At 46.0% G+C, this 19,525-nt stretch overlaps 1 protein-coding gene across 1 annotated transcript; it reads left to right on the top strand.

Moving 5' to 3' along the window:
• Window positions 1–3,123: 3,123 nt before the first annotated feature.
• Window positions 3,124–15,489, top strand: LOC310918526 (G protein-activated inward rectifier potassium channel 1-like; the record flags this gene model as incomplete). Its single annotated transcript, XM_083877404.1, has 3 exons — window positions 3,124–3,774; window positions 10,886–11,102; window positions 13,413–15,489. 3 exons carry the CDS (start codon window positions 3,124–3,126, stop codon window positions 13,982–13,984), a joined length of 1,440 nt encoding a protein of 479 aa, XP_083733530.1. The 3' UTR covers window positions 13,985–15,489.
• Between the last annotated feature and the right edge of the window lie 4,036 nt (window positions 15,490–19,525).

Below are 19,525 nucleotides of genomic sequence, written 5' to 3'. Positions count from 1 at the left end.
TTAGACAGTCAAGCCCTTAGGAGTAAGCCATCCTTTAAAAATATATATGTTTATGAAGACTAGTCTGCAGCACAGACATTCCTCTGAAAAGAATAACCAAGCTATTTATTAAAGTATTCACTAAACATTATGATTTTGTGCTCTACAGAATTTAATGTATAAATAAATAATATTTTCTCCAAAGTTATTCATAAGTGATGCATCACTGTGGCGATAAATGTCATTAATAAAGACAAATAGAAAATGGTTCCCAGTATTCTAAGGTTCATCTGAAGAAAGAGTAATGTGAAAGAAAATAATACTTTCCATCTTCCAGGCTATAAACAGAGGTGTTCTGATCCTCATCAATCACTACTGTTGACTGTAAAAGTATAGGAAAACTGCTAAATATATCAAAATAGAGTGACAAAGACATACAGAAACTTGGCACTAGACAGCTTGGATCATTGTCAAATAATTTTTCATTTAATTTGTAAAAATTCATATATGAATATGATTTCTTAAGTCACAGTTACTCAAGTAATTGTTATTTCTTCTTGAAGTTGCCAGTGCTACTTCTTGACATTAAAGTTCTTCGCTGCAAATGGTTTAAGGTTTTACCTTGCAAGGTACAGTGGCTGCAATATTACTAAATGCATACAGGATCAGCTGTTTTCTTCAAATAAAAGTTGATCATTACAAGAAGAGCCAGTAATACTTTCCCTGTCTGCTGCAGCTACCAGAAGAAAATCTAGCAAGCTGTTTCTTCTGTCCTTTGACTTTTTAAAATAGTGGCAACTTTGATGTACTATTTTACAAGTTAACAAAAAAGAAACAATGAAAAGAAGGAAAATCCCATGAAACCTAAAATCTACAAATCAGTTTTCACTTCCGTGCACTTAGAGAGTTAAATTTACCCTCCTGTGCTCTGATGGCATCATTGAATGCAAATGCAGTCCTGTAACACTGAAGATCATTTTCATTGCATTGCAGTTGGAGGGTTATTTAAAAAACCATTTTGAAATTGGGGTACTGCCTTTGTGATTTATCAGCTATGCAGAATAACCCTATTTTCTTACAAAAATGGAGAACATAAAATTCTGTAGGTGAATGTGTTACCCTTTCAGAGGCTGCTCTTTCTCAAGACAGCTATCCTTGCAAGCAGAAAATACACAAATATTTCCCAGGTAAAAGCTGTCTTTTGTCTGAAAGTGAAAAAAATACAGTTTCTGAAAGAAAGCCTGTCTGAAATCTAGGAAATAAAAATCTATGATTGTGTTTTTCAACTCTACCATCAGGCTGAAAAGGATCCAAAATTCACAATCAGGCAGATGAGAAGAAGGGAAGGGAAGGGAAGGGAAGGGAAGGGAAGGGAAGGGAAGGGAAGGGAAGGGAAGGGAAGGGAAGGGAAGGGAAGGGAAGGGAAGGGAAGGGAAGGGAAGGGAAGGGAAGGGAAGGGAAGGGAAGGGAAGGGAAGTTCGTTTCCAGCTAAATCACAATGCTATCAAGTACAGACTGCAGTGAGAGCAAGGCAAAATGCAGGAGTTCAAAGATTCAAGTTTTAGCTTTGGTACCCATGGCATTTTATGAATATAACCCTTAATCCCTCAGTAAACTCCCTCAGCTTTGTTCAGCTTGTCTGAAAGGAGCCTAGTTAAACTGAGATTTATGCCACTGACAGAAAATAAACCCCAAAATATTACCCTCTCCATATGTACTTAAAAATGCTTGTTTGTGCTTTAGCATTTGGTGAAAATACTGAAATTAAACTTCAGGCAGATGAACGCTTTGTTCAGTTCCCAGTCTAGGGCTGAAGCAAAACACAGTTGCCATCTACTGCAGACCCATCTTCTAAAATCTCAGTAACTGCAGGCTATGGTTTTGTAATGACAGTGCTCTACTGAAAATCAGGAGTTGAAATGACTGACCTGAATGATAATACTGTTTCTCTACAGCTGAGAATTAATATACTAATTATTTTTGAAAGACATTAAAAATAATAAATGTGGTGGAGGGGAAAATTAAAAGCATAGCCCCATTTTGAGCCTTTAAAATTTAACAGGGCTTTAATATGCCCACCAAAACCAGAAGAGCTGCATTGTAGTCACATAAGCTTCCAGGGAAAGGTCTTTGGAACAGTTTCTCTGTGTTAAGCAGGAATGCCTAAACATAATTACAGTCTAAATCCCATGGACCAGGCTTTACTATGGTAAAGGCTGTGGTTTACTTGGAATACTTATTTTACGTGAAATGCGGACTGAGGATTAGCTTCTTTGCATTCCTTTGTGTAAGAGATGACCTGCCTCACGATTTCCCTTTCAAGTTCCTCCTCTCAGCGGAGGGCTCGGTGCCGCGCTCACTGTCACTGTCACTGTCACTGTCACTGTCACTGTCAATGTCACTGTCAATGTCACTGTCACTGTCGCCTCCGGCAGCCCAACTGCGCTGCCGGGGTGACCCGACCTGTGCAAGCGACCCTCCGTCCCTGAGAGGGGTAAGGAAGCGTTGATGGCACACGGCGGGCAGCAAAGAGCCGCCGGCGATCCATCCCCGGACCAGCGGCTGTGTCCCCCCTGCCCCGCCGCCCTGAGCGCGGAACCCGCGGGGCTCGGCCAGACACCCTGGGGCTGGACCCGCCCCAGCCCAGGCATCCCCCGCCCCAGTCCCTCTCTCCCCGCCCCAGCCCAGCCCAGCCCCGCTCTCTTCAGCCCAGCCACTCTCTCTAGCCCCAGCCCGTCTCTCTAGTCCCAGCCCCTCTCCCCAGCCCACCCCTTCTCTCCCCGCCCCAGCCCAGCCCCGCTCCAGCCCCATCCCCGCTCTCCAGCCCAGCCCCTCTCACTCCAGCCCAGCCCTTCTCTCCCCGCCCCGAGCCCCGGCTCTCCCCGCCCCAGCCCAGCCCGGTTCTCCCCTCCGGCTGCTCGGTCCTGCCGCCGTCTGCCCGCTCCGGCCGCGGCTGCTCCGGCCCTTTCCCTGCCCTGCTGGCGATCGAGCAGCGCTGGCAGCGCGGTTCCCGCTCCGGCTCCGGCTCCGCGGGCATCCCGGTGCTCCCCGGCTCCGGCGGCTGCTGCAGGCAGCGAGGTGCGCTCACCCTCCCGCCCCGCCGCATCCCCGGCGAGCCCGCGGAGCCCCCGGGCAGCCGGCGGCATGTCAGCCGTGCGGAGGAAGTTTGGGGACGAGTACCAGGCCGTGGGCCTCGCTCGCTGCAGCGCCCGCAGAGAGCGGCAGCGCTTCGTGGACAAGAACGGGCGCTGCAACGTGCAGCACGGCAACCTGGGCGGCGAGAGCAGCCGCTACCTCTCCGACTTCTTCACCACGCTGGTGGACCTCAAGTGGCGCTGGAACCTGCTCATCTTCCTGCTGACCTACACGGTGGCGTGGCTGGTGATGGCCTCGATGTGGTGGGGCATCGCCTACCTGCGCGGTGACCTGCACCAGGCGCACGGGGACACCTACAGCCCGTGTGTGGCCAACGTGTACAACTTCCCCTCCGCCTTCCTCTTCTTTATCGAGACCGAGGCCACCATCGGCTACGGGCACCGCTACATCACGGAGCGCTGCCCCGAGGGCATCGTGCTCTTCCTCTTCCAGTCGCTGCTGGGCTCCGTGGTGGACGCCTTCCTCATCGGCTGCATGTTCATCAAGATGTCCCAGCCCAAGAAGCGAGCCGAGACCCTGATGTTCAGCCGCGCCGCGGTCATCTCGCAGCGCGATGCCAAACTCTGCCTCATGTTCCGTGTGGGCAACCTCCGCAACAGCCACATGGTGTCTGCCCAGATCCGCTGCAAGCTCATCAAGGTGAGGCCGCCGCGGTGGGTGGCACAGGGACCTGGGTGGCCCTGGGTGACACGGGCAAGGCTGGCCACAGAGGGCAGGGAGTGTGGGATTCCCCTCTGCAGCCGCTGCTGCTGTTCCCTGCTGGCAGCTCTGCCCTGCCCTGCCCCGCCCCGCCCTGCCCTGCCCTGCCCTGCCCCGCCCCGCCCTGCCCTGCTCCGCTCTGCCCTGCCCTGCCCTTCCCCACCCCGCCCTGCCCTGCTCCGCTCTGCCCTGCCCTGCCCCGCCCCACCCCACCCTGCCCTGCCCCGCCCCGCCCTGCCCTGCTCTGCCCTGCCCCGCCCTGCCCTACCCTGCCCCGCCCTGCCCTGTCCTGCCCCACCCCGCTCTGCCCTGCCCCGCCCCGCCCTGCCCTGCCCCGCCCTGCCCTGCCCTGCCCCGCCCTGCCCTGCCCCGCCCTGCCCTGTCCTGCCCCACCCCGCTCTGCCCTGCCCCGCCCCGCCCTGTCCTGCCCCGCCCTGCCCTGCCCCGCCCTGCCCTGTCCTGCCCCACCCCGCTCTGCCCTGCCCCGCCCCGCCCTGCCCTGCCCCGCCCTGTCCTGCCCCGCCCCGCCCTGCCCTGCCCCGCCCTGCCCTGCCCCACCCTGCCCTGCCCCGCCCCACTCTGCCCTGCCCCGCCCTGCCCCGCCCTGCCCCGCCCTGCCCTGCCCTGCCCCGCCCCACCCCACCCTGCCCTGCCCCGCCCTGCCCTGCCCTGCCCTGCCCTGCCCTGCCCTGCCCCGCCCCACCCTGCCCTGCCCCGCCCTGCCCCGCCCTGCCCCGCCCCGCCCTGCCCTGCCCTGCCCTGCCCTGCCCTGCCCCGCCCCACCCCGCTATGTCCTGCCCCGCCCCGCCCTGCCCTGCCCCACCCCGATGACAGCCGTGCTGTCCCTTGGCATTGCGGGTGCCGGGATGTGACTGGGAAGGTGAGAAGGACTGTGGAAGATTTTGGCGGAGCCATGAAAGAGCCAAGCAGTCTCCACGTCACATCGGAGACCTCCCAGGGGCATTTCAGTGCATTGTGAGGCTGGCAGAAACCCGGTTTGCTCGGGATGGATGGATGTGTCAGGGTGCAGGACGGCTGCAAGGAGGGGTACTGAGGCAGGCGGCTTAGCAGATGATGGCTGGGAATAAGGAATTGATTTGTGGTGGTATTAAACTAGGATAAAGATCAACCTTGACCTCCTCTTCCTCTTGGGGAAACTTGGTGAGCTTTAACTTGCAGCCCCTTATCCCAGTGTTCCAGCTAGTGACCCCATAGCATTTCAGAGGGATGGTATAGATGCTTTAGTGGAAACACCCTTTGGTTGTCACCATTATCTGACAATGGCCAGTATAATTCAGAATGAAGAAAACTGAAATTGAAAGGAGATAATAACAAAAAACCCCACATAAATATCAGGAGAGAAGAGTTTGGCAGTCACAAAAGTCCAGAAGATAAATTGGGCTGGAGTAGAATGGAAGAAAAACATTGAAAAAGGCTAAGCAATGTAGCATCTCACAGCAGCTGTGACTTGCCAGGGGATCATGCTTGGTGAGGAGCTCTGTCCAAAGCTCCTCAGCTGTCAGCAACTGGATCCCAGTGATGACATTAATTTCAGGATATCATATTTGACTGTTATAAATGTTCTGTACTCTGTCTGGTAATTCTGTCTGGCCTTTTTAATAATAAACAAGCATGAAGCAGTAGGTGACGGGGCAGTGGTAAATATGAAAGGCTGTTTTCCTTCTGTTCTGTGCCAAATGCTAGACTGAGCTGTTAATTTTTCTTGCTACAGAATACCACTTAAAATGGAGAATCTGCTAAGATTTAAAAAGAAGTTGTGTGTAGATATATATATATATAGGGGAACAAGCTGTGAGGAGTTACACTGGAGCAGTTTTTGTAGGAATTGGAAAGCCAGCTGAACCATGGTTTTTGTTGCTTTCTAGCAGAAATCTCCTCTAAAGTATTTAATTCTGTCATTCAAAATGTAATGCAGGTTGAAGTGGAATAAAAGTGGGGTCACATTGTGTTTTTGCAGAGAGGGCAACATTTTCTTTTGAAATAAGACACCCAATATACAACCTGATGTCTTTTCTGCTGACAATTCTATTGCTACACAATGCTGGTATGCAGATTGCTGGGACAGAAAACTGAAGGACATTTGATGGACCTGCATGACCATTGTGTCTTAGGATAGCTGTTTTGTAGGCCAGACAATGAATCAGTGTGCAATTCTTGATTTTATTTTTTTTTGTATGATCATCATGCCCATGTGTTGTTTTTAAGCTGCTTTGTGACCTCTGACAAACACAAGCTATGAAGAGAAGAAGATTTAAAATTGAATGTGCAGTAGCTGCCCTCTTAGTCCTGACTGAAAGGTGTGCTATTAGTTCCCAGGTCTTTCTGTAAATCCTTGTCACTGCACTAGACACACCATAGTGGGAGCCCGTGCTGCCTGTTCAGATCACCCTTGAATTTCCTTCAGCTGCTTGGAAGGACCTTTGTGTGTCCTGTAAACTTACAGTGAATGTGCCAGAATTTCCTTGCTGTCTTCAGCAAATCCTTTTTGTGCTTTGAGCTCTGGCCTCTGTACGTGCCTGCAGTGCTGCCAACAGCTGATCTTGCTGCACTTCTGCACCTGATCAGGGAGCCAGAATTTTCTTTTGTGCTGGTGTCACAGTGAAGGAATGTGAAGAAACACATCACATTTTTGTCCTTGAGCTGGGAGATATTTATATCCCTAAATTTATTTAGTAGATATATTTAGTTATATATTTAGCAGTGAATGAGATGTTTTGCTCAGACCAACGGAGCTCTGAGGATTTACCTTTGTAAAGTGCACTAACCTAAGTTTGTCTGAACAGCATTTACTGACAGTGATACATGCCCTGATACATTCAGGAGATTACAATGGTGCTGCCACACTGGGCTGGCTCTTCCTTGGCTCCAGGGGCTGTGCAGCAGCATGGCAAAGTGATACCATGCAAAAGTCTGAGGCTCTTTTTCGACTGAATTGTGGAGAGTTTGGGAAACAGTTACAAGACTAATTGTGTGTGTTTCAGCAAAAAACCCCAACTTTTCCAGAAACCCAAGTCTTTCTGGTGCACATTGAGTGCTACAGAAGCTGGAAAAAGCAAAATCCTGGGGCAAGAAATAGAAAAAAACCAGTTTGGAACTAGTTGCTGAAAATGTGCAGTTTCAGGTCCTGGACTTTTTTAATGTCACAGTGAACTGTATTTTTCTGCCTGTTGATTTCTGGACGTTTCTAGTGTGCTTAAGGCAGCAGCCACCATTATGGCAATCAGTACTGATTTTATAAAAATCAATCACAGTACATATTTGTACCTTCCCTTGATGTCATTGATAAACATGATAGTGGTGGTGTGTAAAGTCATCTATACAGTGTTTCAGCTGGTATAGGACATTTTGATTCAGAAAGTTGAGGAATGTAAAATCATCATAGCCTGTTTTCAACATGTTTCAGCCTGGTTTCAACGATAGTTTAAAAAATAGAGTTGTGAAGCATGATAGCCACAGAGGCAGTGAGCTTTGGGTTAGAACCAGCAGGCGCCTGTTCTTTAAGCTGGAATTACTTTGAATAAGCTGAGAGCAAACAAAATTGTAACAGAAAGTTTACAGATGGCAGGTGACAGGCATTGGAAATAAGTAAGAACATCCATTATACTGTGATTTCAATAAGCTGATAAGTAGGACAGAAAGTGCAAAAAGCTACATTTTTTACTATTAGAGGATTGTTCAGATTGGAAGGAACTTGAGGAAGTTTGTGGTCCAACCTTCTGCTGAAAGTATGGTGAGCAAGGAGATCAGACCAGGTTACTCTGGGCTTTTTCCAATATAGTTTTGGAAACCTCTAAGAAAAAAAAACTGCACAGCCTTGCTGGGCAAGCTTTTCCACTGCTTAACTGTTCTCATGACAAGAATGTTTTTCTTCAATCCAATCCAAACATCCCTTGTTTAGGCTTACACCTGTTGTCTCTTGTGTGAAAAGCCTGGCTCTGTCTTCTTCAGCACGTTCCTGTCAGGTTTTGGAATGTTTCTGTTTAGATCCCCCTAAGCCTTCTCTTCTCTGGTCTGAACAAGCCCAGCTCCCACAGGTCATTTACAGCTTGGGCCAAGTAAACTAAAATAAAAAGTACCAGTGATCCTAGGAATTATCTGTGGTAGAGCTCCAGGTACAGTGACACAACTGAAAAACTCTACACAAATCTTCAATAATGACATCAAACTAACTGGATCATATTATTCCAGCAATATAAAATCTAATAACACTCTGTGCAAGCTGATAGTCTGTGTGGGGGAGGAGCAGTGAGCATGTACCAGTTTAGCATTTTCTAGATTTATACATTTCTCTACAATGTGCTGCAATATTAAGCTTGAGGGTGCTGCATCTTTTGAATCCCACTTTTTTTGCTCCAGTGCTTAATTAGTCCACCTGGATATCAAAGCATAATTATGTGAGCTCTCTAATGAGTGAACTGACAGAGGGTTAGTAATAATAATAAAACTGCATCATGTCAGTTAAAGGGAGATATGCATTTTTATGCATAAACAGGGTTTTAGAAAAGCAAGGCTAATGAATAAAGGATAGGAGTGAAGATTTGAAGAGCATGATGGATTTGTTGAGACACTAAAACAGATTAAGTGGTGATGCACGGAAGTCTGCCTTGTAATAAAAACCAGAGCAAAGATCCAGTGGCAGAAAGTTAAAGACACAGGAGTCTTTTTTTCCTTTTTTCTTTTTTTTTTTTTTTTCCCCCTTAGCTATGAAGCAATTAACTTTTGGAGAAATTCTTTTGAGACCTTTAGATTATCCATCTCTGACCACATTTAAACTGCAAGCTAGGGCATTTCTAAGTAATTGTGCCCTTGTTCAACATGTATTAATCTGCAAAATTTACTTACCTTTGTGTTATGTGGATGGTCAAAATAAAGAATCACAAGTGTTCCCTCCAGACTTACTCCTGACATTTTATAGTCCTCTGTCTTGATTTGTGATCATTTGAGTAAAGCTGTATATGTAAAACAAAGGTCACTGGCTAGGAGGCTGAAGCTGTTGGGGCTATCAAGCTCTCTTCATTCAGGTTTACTTATTTTTATTCAACAAACAAGTTTCTTTTAAAAATCCTCCATGCCCTGCCTAAATCAATCCTGTAAGATGCTGAATACCTCAGACACAACCTTTTGCTTTCTCCCAGATCTGTTCCCTCTAATCATCCTCGCTGGATTTGTTTACTGTTGAATGGATTTGATCAAAGATTCTTCCACAGAGAAAAATGGTGTGTAGATCAAACAGTCCTTAAGTCAGTCAGGCAACAGTTTGTGCAAAAGTGCACATTTTTGTCTAGGTAAATGTATTTGATGAAGCTTTGGGGCAATTTGAGATTTAGATGTTGGTTTGTACAGGTTTGTTACCCTGCAGCAAAGATCATACCTGGGCAATCAATTTGTGCACCCACTGCAAGAACAGCAGCCAGGCAACAAAAGCAGTGCTACAGTCTGCAGCTCAGCTCTGCAGGAAAAGAGAAAAGATGTTTTTGCAGTAGGCTGATGCCACCTTTGCATATGACAGAGACTGTCACGACTGGTATGTAGCAGCAGTCTTGATTGCTTTTATCTCATAGCACTTTTATGTTTCAAATAATCAATAATTCGTGAAAGTGTTTTAACACGCAATCAGCTGAGATTTTCTCTGCAAAGGAGAGAGAGATTTTCATCAGTAGAGAAGAAAATTGACTCTTGTGCTCCTGTGCAGGGGGGACCTTTGTTACTTAGACAGGAAGATTGTTTCTTCCTCAGTGGCAAAACAAACAAGTAGCACATAGCTGAAACCATGGATTTGATTTAATAATAACCTGCTGCCCAGGTTATGTAATCTCCAGTAAATACCAGGCACTTATAAAGGCAGCATTTTTAAGGTACACATGAAGAGGGAGACAATACGAAGATAGACTATTTACTTGGGGATTTTCTTTAAAGACAGAAACTTTTTTAAAAGAACACCAGTCAGATCTGAGTTGATGGCAAACCTTTGGCTTGCTCTCAATGAAGTCCTTGTTTCAAGCAGTGGAACCAGTAGGTTTGTCAATACAAATGCTACACAATTAAAACTATTCAGTTATTAATTTATGATAGTATAACTTATAATAATATTTATTTATTTATAATCAATAATCACCTTCTTGAAAATTTAAGTGCTTTCCAATCAAACAATAAGCAGAAAAGATTTTAAATAGGATTTTTATCAGCTGTGCAAAGCTTTAAATTTAGGTGGGCAGTTTCCACCAGAGACCTTCAAAGCAGTCAGTGAGGAGCTGCCTGGCCAACTGATGGGATTTTTAGTTAGACTTTGAATACCAGGAGAATTTGGAGTGAGCCCTAGGGTGCAGGGAAGCTGCCATCAATATCAATATTTTTGCTGGACCCATGAAATGATGGGAAGAAAAATGAGGCACTTAGCTTAATAATAAGTCCATTGTTAAGGTCACCATGCAGTAGGTGTTCCATGCAAGGGATGACAGCATCATCAGCATCCATTCAGGTGGTTTTGTGAAAATGCCATTTACCAGATGTACTGTACAGTTACTGTGGTGTTTACCTTTGAGTTAGTACGTCACAAAAGTCAGCTTGGCAAAACAAAAATAATGCAATGTGAATTCAAATACAAAATAAAATGCACCCAGCTTGCAGATATTGGTCTTGTTAACAGGAACTTTTGCCACAGGATATTCATGTTGAACATTCATTACAAGGCATTACATGTAGTGTGTGGTACATGACATTTTTGTCAAAGTGTGTAAATATATATACATACACACATACATACATACATACATATATATATATATATGTGTGTGTGTCAGTGTAAAGTTTGTAGGTGGTGATGAGATCTACTGGCATAATAAGAAAAGTCAAAGCTGGTCTTGCCAAGCAGCCTCAGAGTATTTAGCATTACTTACATCTCCCTTATGAAGCCCCCAGACCTAATACATGGAGCTGACAATGTCATGGAAGAGGCAGGTTTAAAGTTGATTGCACTGATTCTGTGTTTTGTCTCACACAGTGATTTACTAAATCATCTTTTTATCTTTAGTCCAGACAGACGCCGGAGGGAGAATTTCTGCCACTAGACCAGTGTGAACTGGATGTTGGATTTGGAACTGGAGCTGACCAGCTGTTTTTAGTTTCCCCTTTAACCATCTGTCATGAAATTAACTCAGAGAGCCCCTTTTTCTGCCTCTCACAAAGATCCCTGAGGAGTGAGCAGTTTGAAATAGTTGTCATCCTTGAAGGAATCGTCGAGACCACTGGTAAGACTTAGAATAATCTGCATAATCTCTGATTTTCAGTCTTTGTTTACAGTGCTGATATTTTTAGCAAGGCAGCTGTTAGTCCTGGATGCTCCAGCATATCCTGCCATATGCTGCAGAGCTTCAGTGGCCAATAGAGCTCTCCCTTCCCCACAGGGCTCTACATTGCCAATTCCCAGAGTGGCCAGCAAGAGATACAGCCTGCCACTCTTTGTGGAACAGCTCAACACTCTGGTGAGGCTTCTGCTTTAAGGAGCAGCACTCTGAAAGAAAGATGAACTTTAAAACTTGCCAGTGCTGCAAAATTCCTTTCAGCCTAGCTTGCACTTTCAGAATAAGAAATCCAACTTTACAGCACAAATACAGACTTCATCATCACAAAGATTGTAAGCACATGTGGTTATTGACGAATATGAGAAGGAGTTTGTTTCTTTTTTAAATTTGGATATGGTGTTGTCCAGATGACAGCTGATTTTGTGGCCTTTTGTTTTGAGGACTCAATTCTTTTATGAATCCCATGAAAATGGGTTCCAGTTATATAAGGAGCTCTTCATCAACGATCCCTGAGTACCGTTCAAGTCCAAATCATTCAGTACAGTCATCAGCATTCTGATCTTTTTCTTCCTTCCTTTGAGCATTTGTTAAACTTTATTTAATCAGAAAGCTTTCTTGTTCTTTCCACAACATTAACAGCTGCCTCATTTCTGCCTTGGAAAAGTGTTGCAGTGCACTCCCACACTCGAGCAGGTGTTCCCATTATAGGAAAAGAGTTTCAGTTTCACCCCTGGAAGTTCTAAGGAAGAACAACCAGAAATTTCCATGTTTTTCTCACCCAGCAATTGGCTCAGTGTCAGGACAAAGGCACCAGTTGGACCCTTGAGCTGTTTTCTATTGGGCAGCAAGCAAAAACCCCTCCTAGATCATTGAATACTTGAAGAGAACATAGAGATTCTCGAGGCTTTTCAGTGTGTCTTAGCAGGTGCAAGAGCCTTCCCTGCACTGTGCACAGCTTTTACTCATTTATTCTGTATAGTTCGTTATTTTCTTCTGTAATTAAACCTTTTTTTCTTTTTCAAAACACCTCCTATCAGCTGTCTCACTAATTATTCTTAAGCCATTTCTAGGAGGTTGCTGGTCAACCCTCAGCGCTTGATACACCTTCCTGGGGCTAAAAACACGCTGGCACCACGTAGAATGTGTCAGAAAAGTGATAAAAAAGTGTCCCTTTGGACACCAAAAGTGTCCCTTTGGTGCAGTCATCTCTCTCTGACTGCTCTCCAGTCACTGGCCCTAAACAGATACACAATCCACTGGGGCAGAATGATCTTTCACATTGAGTTGGGCATCTTTAGATACCTACAGAGGCCTCATCTTACCCTGCAACTGAACCATTTATTTTAGATAAGCATGCATTCATAACCTCCCTTAAAGCAATTACCTGTCTGGATAGTTAAAGGGAGACATTTTACAGCTGAGAATCCGTGGGGCAGTAACCAGAGAGCAAATCAGAATTTGGGCTTACTGACTGCTAATTCTGCCTCTGGAAACTTACCAGGACAGGAAGTCTTCTAGTTCTGCTCACCTAGGATATTTGTATAAATTTGTGAGTGCTGTTGTAGTGAGATGGTGACAGATTTGCCAGCTTGGTTAGAACACATTTTAGCTGTGAGTTCACACATGTAAATACAACAATGATGTATTTTGCACTAAGAGGAACAAAATGAGTTTACAATCCTACCTTTGTCTAAGCATGAAGGAGCTTCAGCGTCTCTGCACAGCTTTTGTCTTGACATACTGTTTGGAGAAAAAGTAACAGACAGCCTACAGAAGAAATGCAAGGTTGTATTTTTTATTTGGTGTTGTCTCCCCTAACACCTGATCCTTGCCAAAAGATTCTGTTAGCTTCTGCCAAGCAATAGTGCTTTCTGCCAAGAAACAGTATTACTCTTTCAAGGCTGAATTGGGATTGTTCAGCCTGGAAAAGAGAAGCTTTGGGATGACCTAATTACAGGCTTCCAGTACTAGACACGGTGAAGAAAATTAATTCTGTCCCAGCTGAAACCAGCACACAAAGCTAATACTGTTTTAATTTTACATTGTGCTTTGGCTTGGTTGCAAGTCTGCAATATCTGCATAAAAACCTAGTTAGTCAATTAGAAGCACTCCACTGACTGTCTAGGAACAATTATCCCATTTTATCATCTATAAAATTGTTTGGCTTGCTGGCTGCAACTGATTTTTATCTGTCAGCCTTGTCATGTATTTTTTGTTCCATTGCTTACACTGGAATGCTCTTGTCCATTTCCACAGGAATGACATGCCAGGCCAGGACCTCATACACAGAAGATGAAGTGCTTTGGGGTCACAGGTTCCTCCCAGTGATGTCTCTGGAGGATGGCTTCTTCCGTGTGGATTATTCTCAGTTTCACGCCACCTTTGAAGTCCCCACTCCTCCTTACAGTGTTAAAGAGCAAGAAGAAAACCTGGCCCAGTCTTCACTCTTGAATAGTCCTATTGATAAGAAGACCAGAAGAGAACAGGTTTGTCCACTTGACTCTGCTGATACTACAGGAGAGAAGAACAAGCTCCCTGCTAAACTTCAGAAGATCAGCTCGAGGAAGGAAGGCCTTCCACCAAGAGCCCTGAGAATGAGCTCCAGTAACACAGAGAAGACTTTCAGTACTGGAGACCTCTTGAAAATTCAAGAAATAAGTCCCATCTCTGATGGTGAAGACAGTGATAACAGGATGCAGCTGGAAGCCTTAAAAATAAATGCCAAGGCTCTGACTCAGTCTTCCAGCCAGCTCGAGTTACAGAAGGATTTTCCAGGTCTGGGCTCTCCAGAGGTGAAATTGGAAGATAATTTTCCTGCCAAACTTTGAAAAATGAACTCTGATTACTTCTTTTAAGAGCTGAAGAAACCGGAGTTGTTGCTGATAAAAAGTGCATTTGAGACTGCTGCCCTGAAAGAGTTGTTTCACAAGAAAGTCACAACTTGGCTTTGCTACTTTCAGGAAGAATGATCCTTTTTGTATAATTGTTCTGTACAGATCCAGTTTAGGTAGCACAACAGGACTTTGAGGGGCAGTAAGGCCACCCTGCCACGCCAAAGAGATTCCTGCCCTGATGATGTTTATCAGCATGCTCATTGCAAATCTACCTTGTCTTCCACGTGTGCAGATGCTTTTTCACAAAGCAAGGGATCCTTAGTCACAGAGGTGGAACCAAGACGGGTTTAACAGCAGCTGAAGCCTGGCTTTGTGCAGCTCAGCTCCTGCAGTGCTCCTGATGCACAGAACAGCAGAACACAAGAGGAATATATGTGACACTAGTCCAGTTCTCTCTATGACCCCTTTGGAATGAGGCCTTGCTGGTGCATCCTTCTTTCCCAGTACCTGTGGAACGCTCCCTCTGTGCTCCCAGTGTCTCACCCATGAACATTCAGGTGGAGGAAGCAGCGTGCACAAAGCATTTGGGTCATTTGACCCACATGAGCTCTCGTAAACATGAGGATCATTTATCCTGTCCAAAATTAGACCTCAGCATTTGATTTGGTGGATCACATGCTGAATTTTAATGACCATATCACCACTCACTGTGAAGGAAACTTGAGACAGGAAACTCAGCTTCATGGCATGTTTTATACTGCAACTAAATGAAATTTCAGTTTGGAGACTGAAAGTTTATCATAAGTAAATAAATACAAGCAAAGTGCTAAATAATGCTCCATCATTACACATCTCAGAGTTTTACTAATGAATGGTAGTCTTTGATGTTGCTAATTTTCATTTTGTTACATTTGCCTTCTCCATTTAGATACGATTCTCAGTAATTTGGTAGATTTGATATTTATTGCTATTCACCTCAATCCACCTCTGTCTGTGAGAGAGGCTTTTTCTTTCCTGCTTGGTGGTAATTATAAACACACCCTGCTGTTTTGTGGGCAGTGCTCAGTGGCTCAGCATACAAGGTGTTCATCACCAGAGCACCAGCAAAGCATTCTCCAGTAGAAGGATAAAATTCTGCTCTTGTTACATGGACAGAATTTAGTCAAATTTCAAAGGAGTGGCAGTGACCATATTGTTTGGCAATACATTCCTTGATGCTTAAGTGATGTATCCAAGCTAGGAATAGCTTGCAGAACTCCCTGTTTCTTGCTTTTGATCTGTCTACAGTGTGAAACTGGAAAATGCTGTTTTATGCAGGGATAAGATGTGCTGCTTGTCGTTGTTTATCTGTTCTCAACATGAATTTCAACACTATGTGCTAAAATCTGTGTTTTCATTTATCAACTGTATTTGTATGGAGTATTTAGATGACAGCATGAAGTCTTTAAATCATGATGACTCTCCCTAGGATTCTCCAGAACTGCCAAAATTAGTATAAAATAAAATTACATCCACGTTGGGTCTCAAGTATTCTTTACTCAAATGTACAGGTGTGTGTTGACAGCAGAGCAGCTCCAGGAGATGAGGCCCCATCCTTGGGCACACTCCCCCTCTGCTGTGGGGCAGGAACTGGGGGGGCTTCACCTGCTTGGGGGCTTCCCTCCCTCTGTGGGGCTGGGAGGTTATTAGATTCGATTATTAGATCAGCAAGGTGCTGCCCAGGGCAGTTTCACTCATTTTGTGTCTTCTTTTGGGGGTGAGTAAAAATAGAGGAGGCTGGGGAAGGCTGGGAGGGTGATGGGAGCACCCCAGTTTCACTGGGATGGTGATGAGGGGGGAATGATGTGATGGGGGAACAGGTGTTTGGGGTTAGTCAAAGGTTATGGTTTAGGGTTGGGGTTAGCATTAGGCCTGGGGGCTCGATTTAGGGTTAGGGTGACTACAGCGTGGATTTGTGAGACTCCATCCAGGGTGACAGTGCTTGTGGGCACAGGGGAGCAGAGGGTGACAGACTCTGGCTTTGCGTGTTGGATTTGTCATTCCCGCATGTTTTCAATACTGGAGGTGGTACCCAACTTTCTCTTGGTAACTTCCTGAAGCAGGGTGTCACTGTTTTGTGAATAGGAAGGGAAGGAGCCAGCCCCAGTATTTCAGGGGCAGATAAGAGGGTGCCCAATGCTATATGGCAGCAGCAACTTTCTGCCCTGGCATATTTGCTGTGGAAGCATTTCCTTGACTTGTACAATTATTCCATCCTTTGAAGGTGCTCTCCTGAAACTGTCAATTTGGCATACAGTTTCTACTTTTCAGAGGTGGGCTTCTGAAGTTTTTGGCAGCACATTTATTTTGGGGCAAAGTGAGCAGCTGTGGTCAGTTGGATTGTAGCTGATGTAGTGCTCATCTGTGACACTCAGAACTGTGTTCTGGTCCCTTTCTATGGCATCAATTCCTGGATGTTTTCTATTGTTGAGGAGAGAATCTCTTTGTTTTGATTTGGGCTTATAGCTCCTCTCTTTGGCAAAGAAACCAGTTTTGGATCCACACTTTATGTGGTCTTAGAGCATTTAATTGTTTTCCTTGCATACAGTTCTATGGGCTTCAGCTGCTGACCTGTTACAGTGGCAATGCAAACCCAAGGCTGTTGAGTTTTTCCTCCTGGTACTTTGTGTCTCAGCAAAATAGACACTTTTTGGGGGCCATTTCATTTGGATTCGTGAGACTGAAGGATGATGATGGTACCTGGAGCTGAGAAGGGCAGTGCAGACCCCGGGTTATGTGGAGCAGTTCCATGGGTGCAGCTGAACTGTAGCCAGCAGCAGCTTTCCCACCTGGTACTTTTCTGGGCTGTGTTTTAGGTGGATGTTTTCCAGTTTGTGGCCAGACTCTTTGAAAGTGAAAAAGTTTATTAGTGCAGAGGGGTTTGTGATGCTGTTTCAGTGTGGTGCAAATAAGAGTTTTCACTTGGAAGATCAGTGAAATCCTTGTGTCCTGACACAGTCGCTTTGAGGGCAGGGACGTTTTCCACTTGGCTCTGCCCTCGGGGTGGTTTCGAGCTGGGCTGGGTGAGTTTCCTCTTTTGCAAATCCACACCCCCATCGTGTGGCTGTTTTGATGGACGCTGACAGTGCCCAGGAAAAAGCCAAGAGCTTTTCTTTCCTGGCACCATTCGTGGGGGAGTAGTTAATGAAGGAGTTCAGTTTTGGAGACTGAAATAATGTGATCCTGCACAGAGCTGGGAAAAAAGTGAGTCGTTTGTTGGCTGTGCAGTTTATAGGCTGCAAAAGTAAAAGTGGATTCCAGCACAGCCCCTTTCTTCTGCAACATTTTCTGTGGGACTATGTGCTGAATGTTCTTAATTTTGTAATGAACTTTGTGAGGCTGATGTGTGATACAGTTTGTCAGCTGCAAGAGGAAAATGAAGGCCAGTGCTTACTTTTTGTTCTAGGACCTTTGTTATGGCAGCAATTGCTCGAGGTATTAACTTTTGAATCTGGGCTCTGCAAGAGTGAAAAGACGTGATGGTTCATGGATCTGAGCAGGAGAGTGCACAACTCCATGGAGTGTCCTGCTTTCTACAGGATGTGAATTAAAGTTGGAGACAGCAATGGCTTATTGAGAGGGTACATTTTGTGACCAGTATTTACAGTTGATCTAGTTAATTTTAATTTAGAAACTGTGCACAATTAAAATAATGTGACAGTACATTGAAAGGAAAGCTCATTGATCTTTTGTTGTTGAAATCCTTTGATGTGAATGTGAAACCCAGCAACTGTTTTCTTCTGTTTCCAGATAAAAAATTGTCTTGCCTTCCCTACCCATGCCTTGCCTGCCTGACATAACAATTCCCTTGCCTATCTTTGCCTTAACCTCCCTTGCCTTGCCCACCGCTCCCTTCTCTTTCCTTGCCTTGCAGACCCATCTCTTGCCTTGCCTTGCATATCCATCCCCCACTGGGACTTGCTGCCCCTTTCTTGCCTGACTTTCTCTGCTCTGCTTTGGGGAGCTGCTTGGCTCTTGAACAGATGATGGTGTGCAGTGCTTTTGGAATGGCTCACAGACCTTCTCTTCTCAGGGTGACAGAGATCTCAGCCTTGCATGTACAGCCTCAGAAGCAGAATGAGGAGAAGACGACTCTGAAAACACTTAAGGACACTGAGGAGGTTCTGATCCATTTTAACTTTACCTGGAAGATAACCCACTGTTTGCTCTCCAGCCTTAGCACAGAGATGTGGCTTCCTCAGAGAAAGAGTGGTAAAGGTGCTCAGTGCAGAGGAACATGAGGCACCTTGCCAGAATATTCCTTGTGTGTTTGACAGATGTGGAGTCAGTCTGAGTGCCAGCAGTGTCTGCAGGGGAGCTGCAGACAGTTCATGTCTCACAATATGGGGGTGGCACAATGTCCTTCTGTCTCCTCACTGCTCAGAACTCCTTGATCCTGGCTGTGGAACTGCTGGCTGTGGAACTCCTGGCTATGGAACTGCTGGCTCTGGAGCTCCTAGCTGTGTTGCTCCTGGCTGTGGAGATCCTCCTCCACAGAGATTGTGTCTGGCCAATCTTCAGCCTTGAGTCTTTCTAGAACGGTGACCCTGAGTCACAAGAGAATCCAGTTTCAAGTCCCACACCCAGGGATCCCACTGATCAGCACAGAACAGTGTTCCCAACTGCTGCCCTCAAGAGCTGTGACCTGTGTTCCCTTCTCCCATCACAACTTTGTTTTGCTGGTGCCTGGCTTGGGACTCCTTGCCTTGCACAGGAGACTGAACTAGACTGCAAACACATGCTAACAATGGAAATAGGCAACTTTATTTCCACAATTAAATCAATTTCAGCATTTGTGTGCATGCAGAGGAGGGAGATGGGCAGGGCAGAGGAGGAAGATGGGCAGGACAGAGGACACCTTTGACCTTGAGGCTGCCTTTGGATCAGCAGGCACAGCCCCAGTATGAAATGGTCATGGTCCACTGCAATCTGCACTGAATTCTGTTCATCCTGCTGCTCATGTCCTTTTTCCCATGAGGTCCACCAGCATCTGGTGCACCTGAGTTAAGAATCGCACCAGTATCTTGTACGGATGTGGAGCAGGTAAGAGATGTGGTGTTGGCATTGACTCCTCAGAGGGGGCTGAGGTCAGGTCTGGCTCTGGCTCTGGCTCTGGGATGGTTGTCACAGTTGGGTGATGAGTAGTGGGTGTAGAGCAGCCTGACTCTGTTGGTGTTGGCTCTGGCTGCTCAGGGGGGGTTGAGCTGGAGGTTGGCTCTGCCGTTGGAGTTGGCTGTGATTGTGGAGTGGGAGTAGAACATCCTGACTCTGTTGGTGTTGGCTCTGGCAGCTCAATAGAGGTTGAGATGCAGGGTGGCTCTGGTGGTGCAGTGGCTGTTACAGCTGGGCACAGGCCCATCTGCAGCAGGATCCAGTTGTAGAAGTGCTGAGTGGAAGTGTAGACTCCGGGTCGTTTTGCTCTGGCACAGCCTTTTCCCCAGCTGGTCACTCCAACAAGCCAGAAGTAGCTGGCACTGTTATCTTTGCATACCAGAG

This window comes from Zosterops lateralis, assembly GCF_965231275.1.
Source record: "Zosterops lateralis genome assembly, chromosome: 24".
Taxonomy (NCBI): Eukaryota; Metazoa; Chordata; class Aves; order Passeriformes; family Zosteropidae; genus Zosterops; species Zosterops lateralis.
Note: the sequence above shows the minus strand (reverse complement) of the source record. Positions and strands in the feature narration are given on the sequence as shown.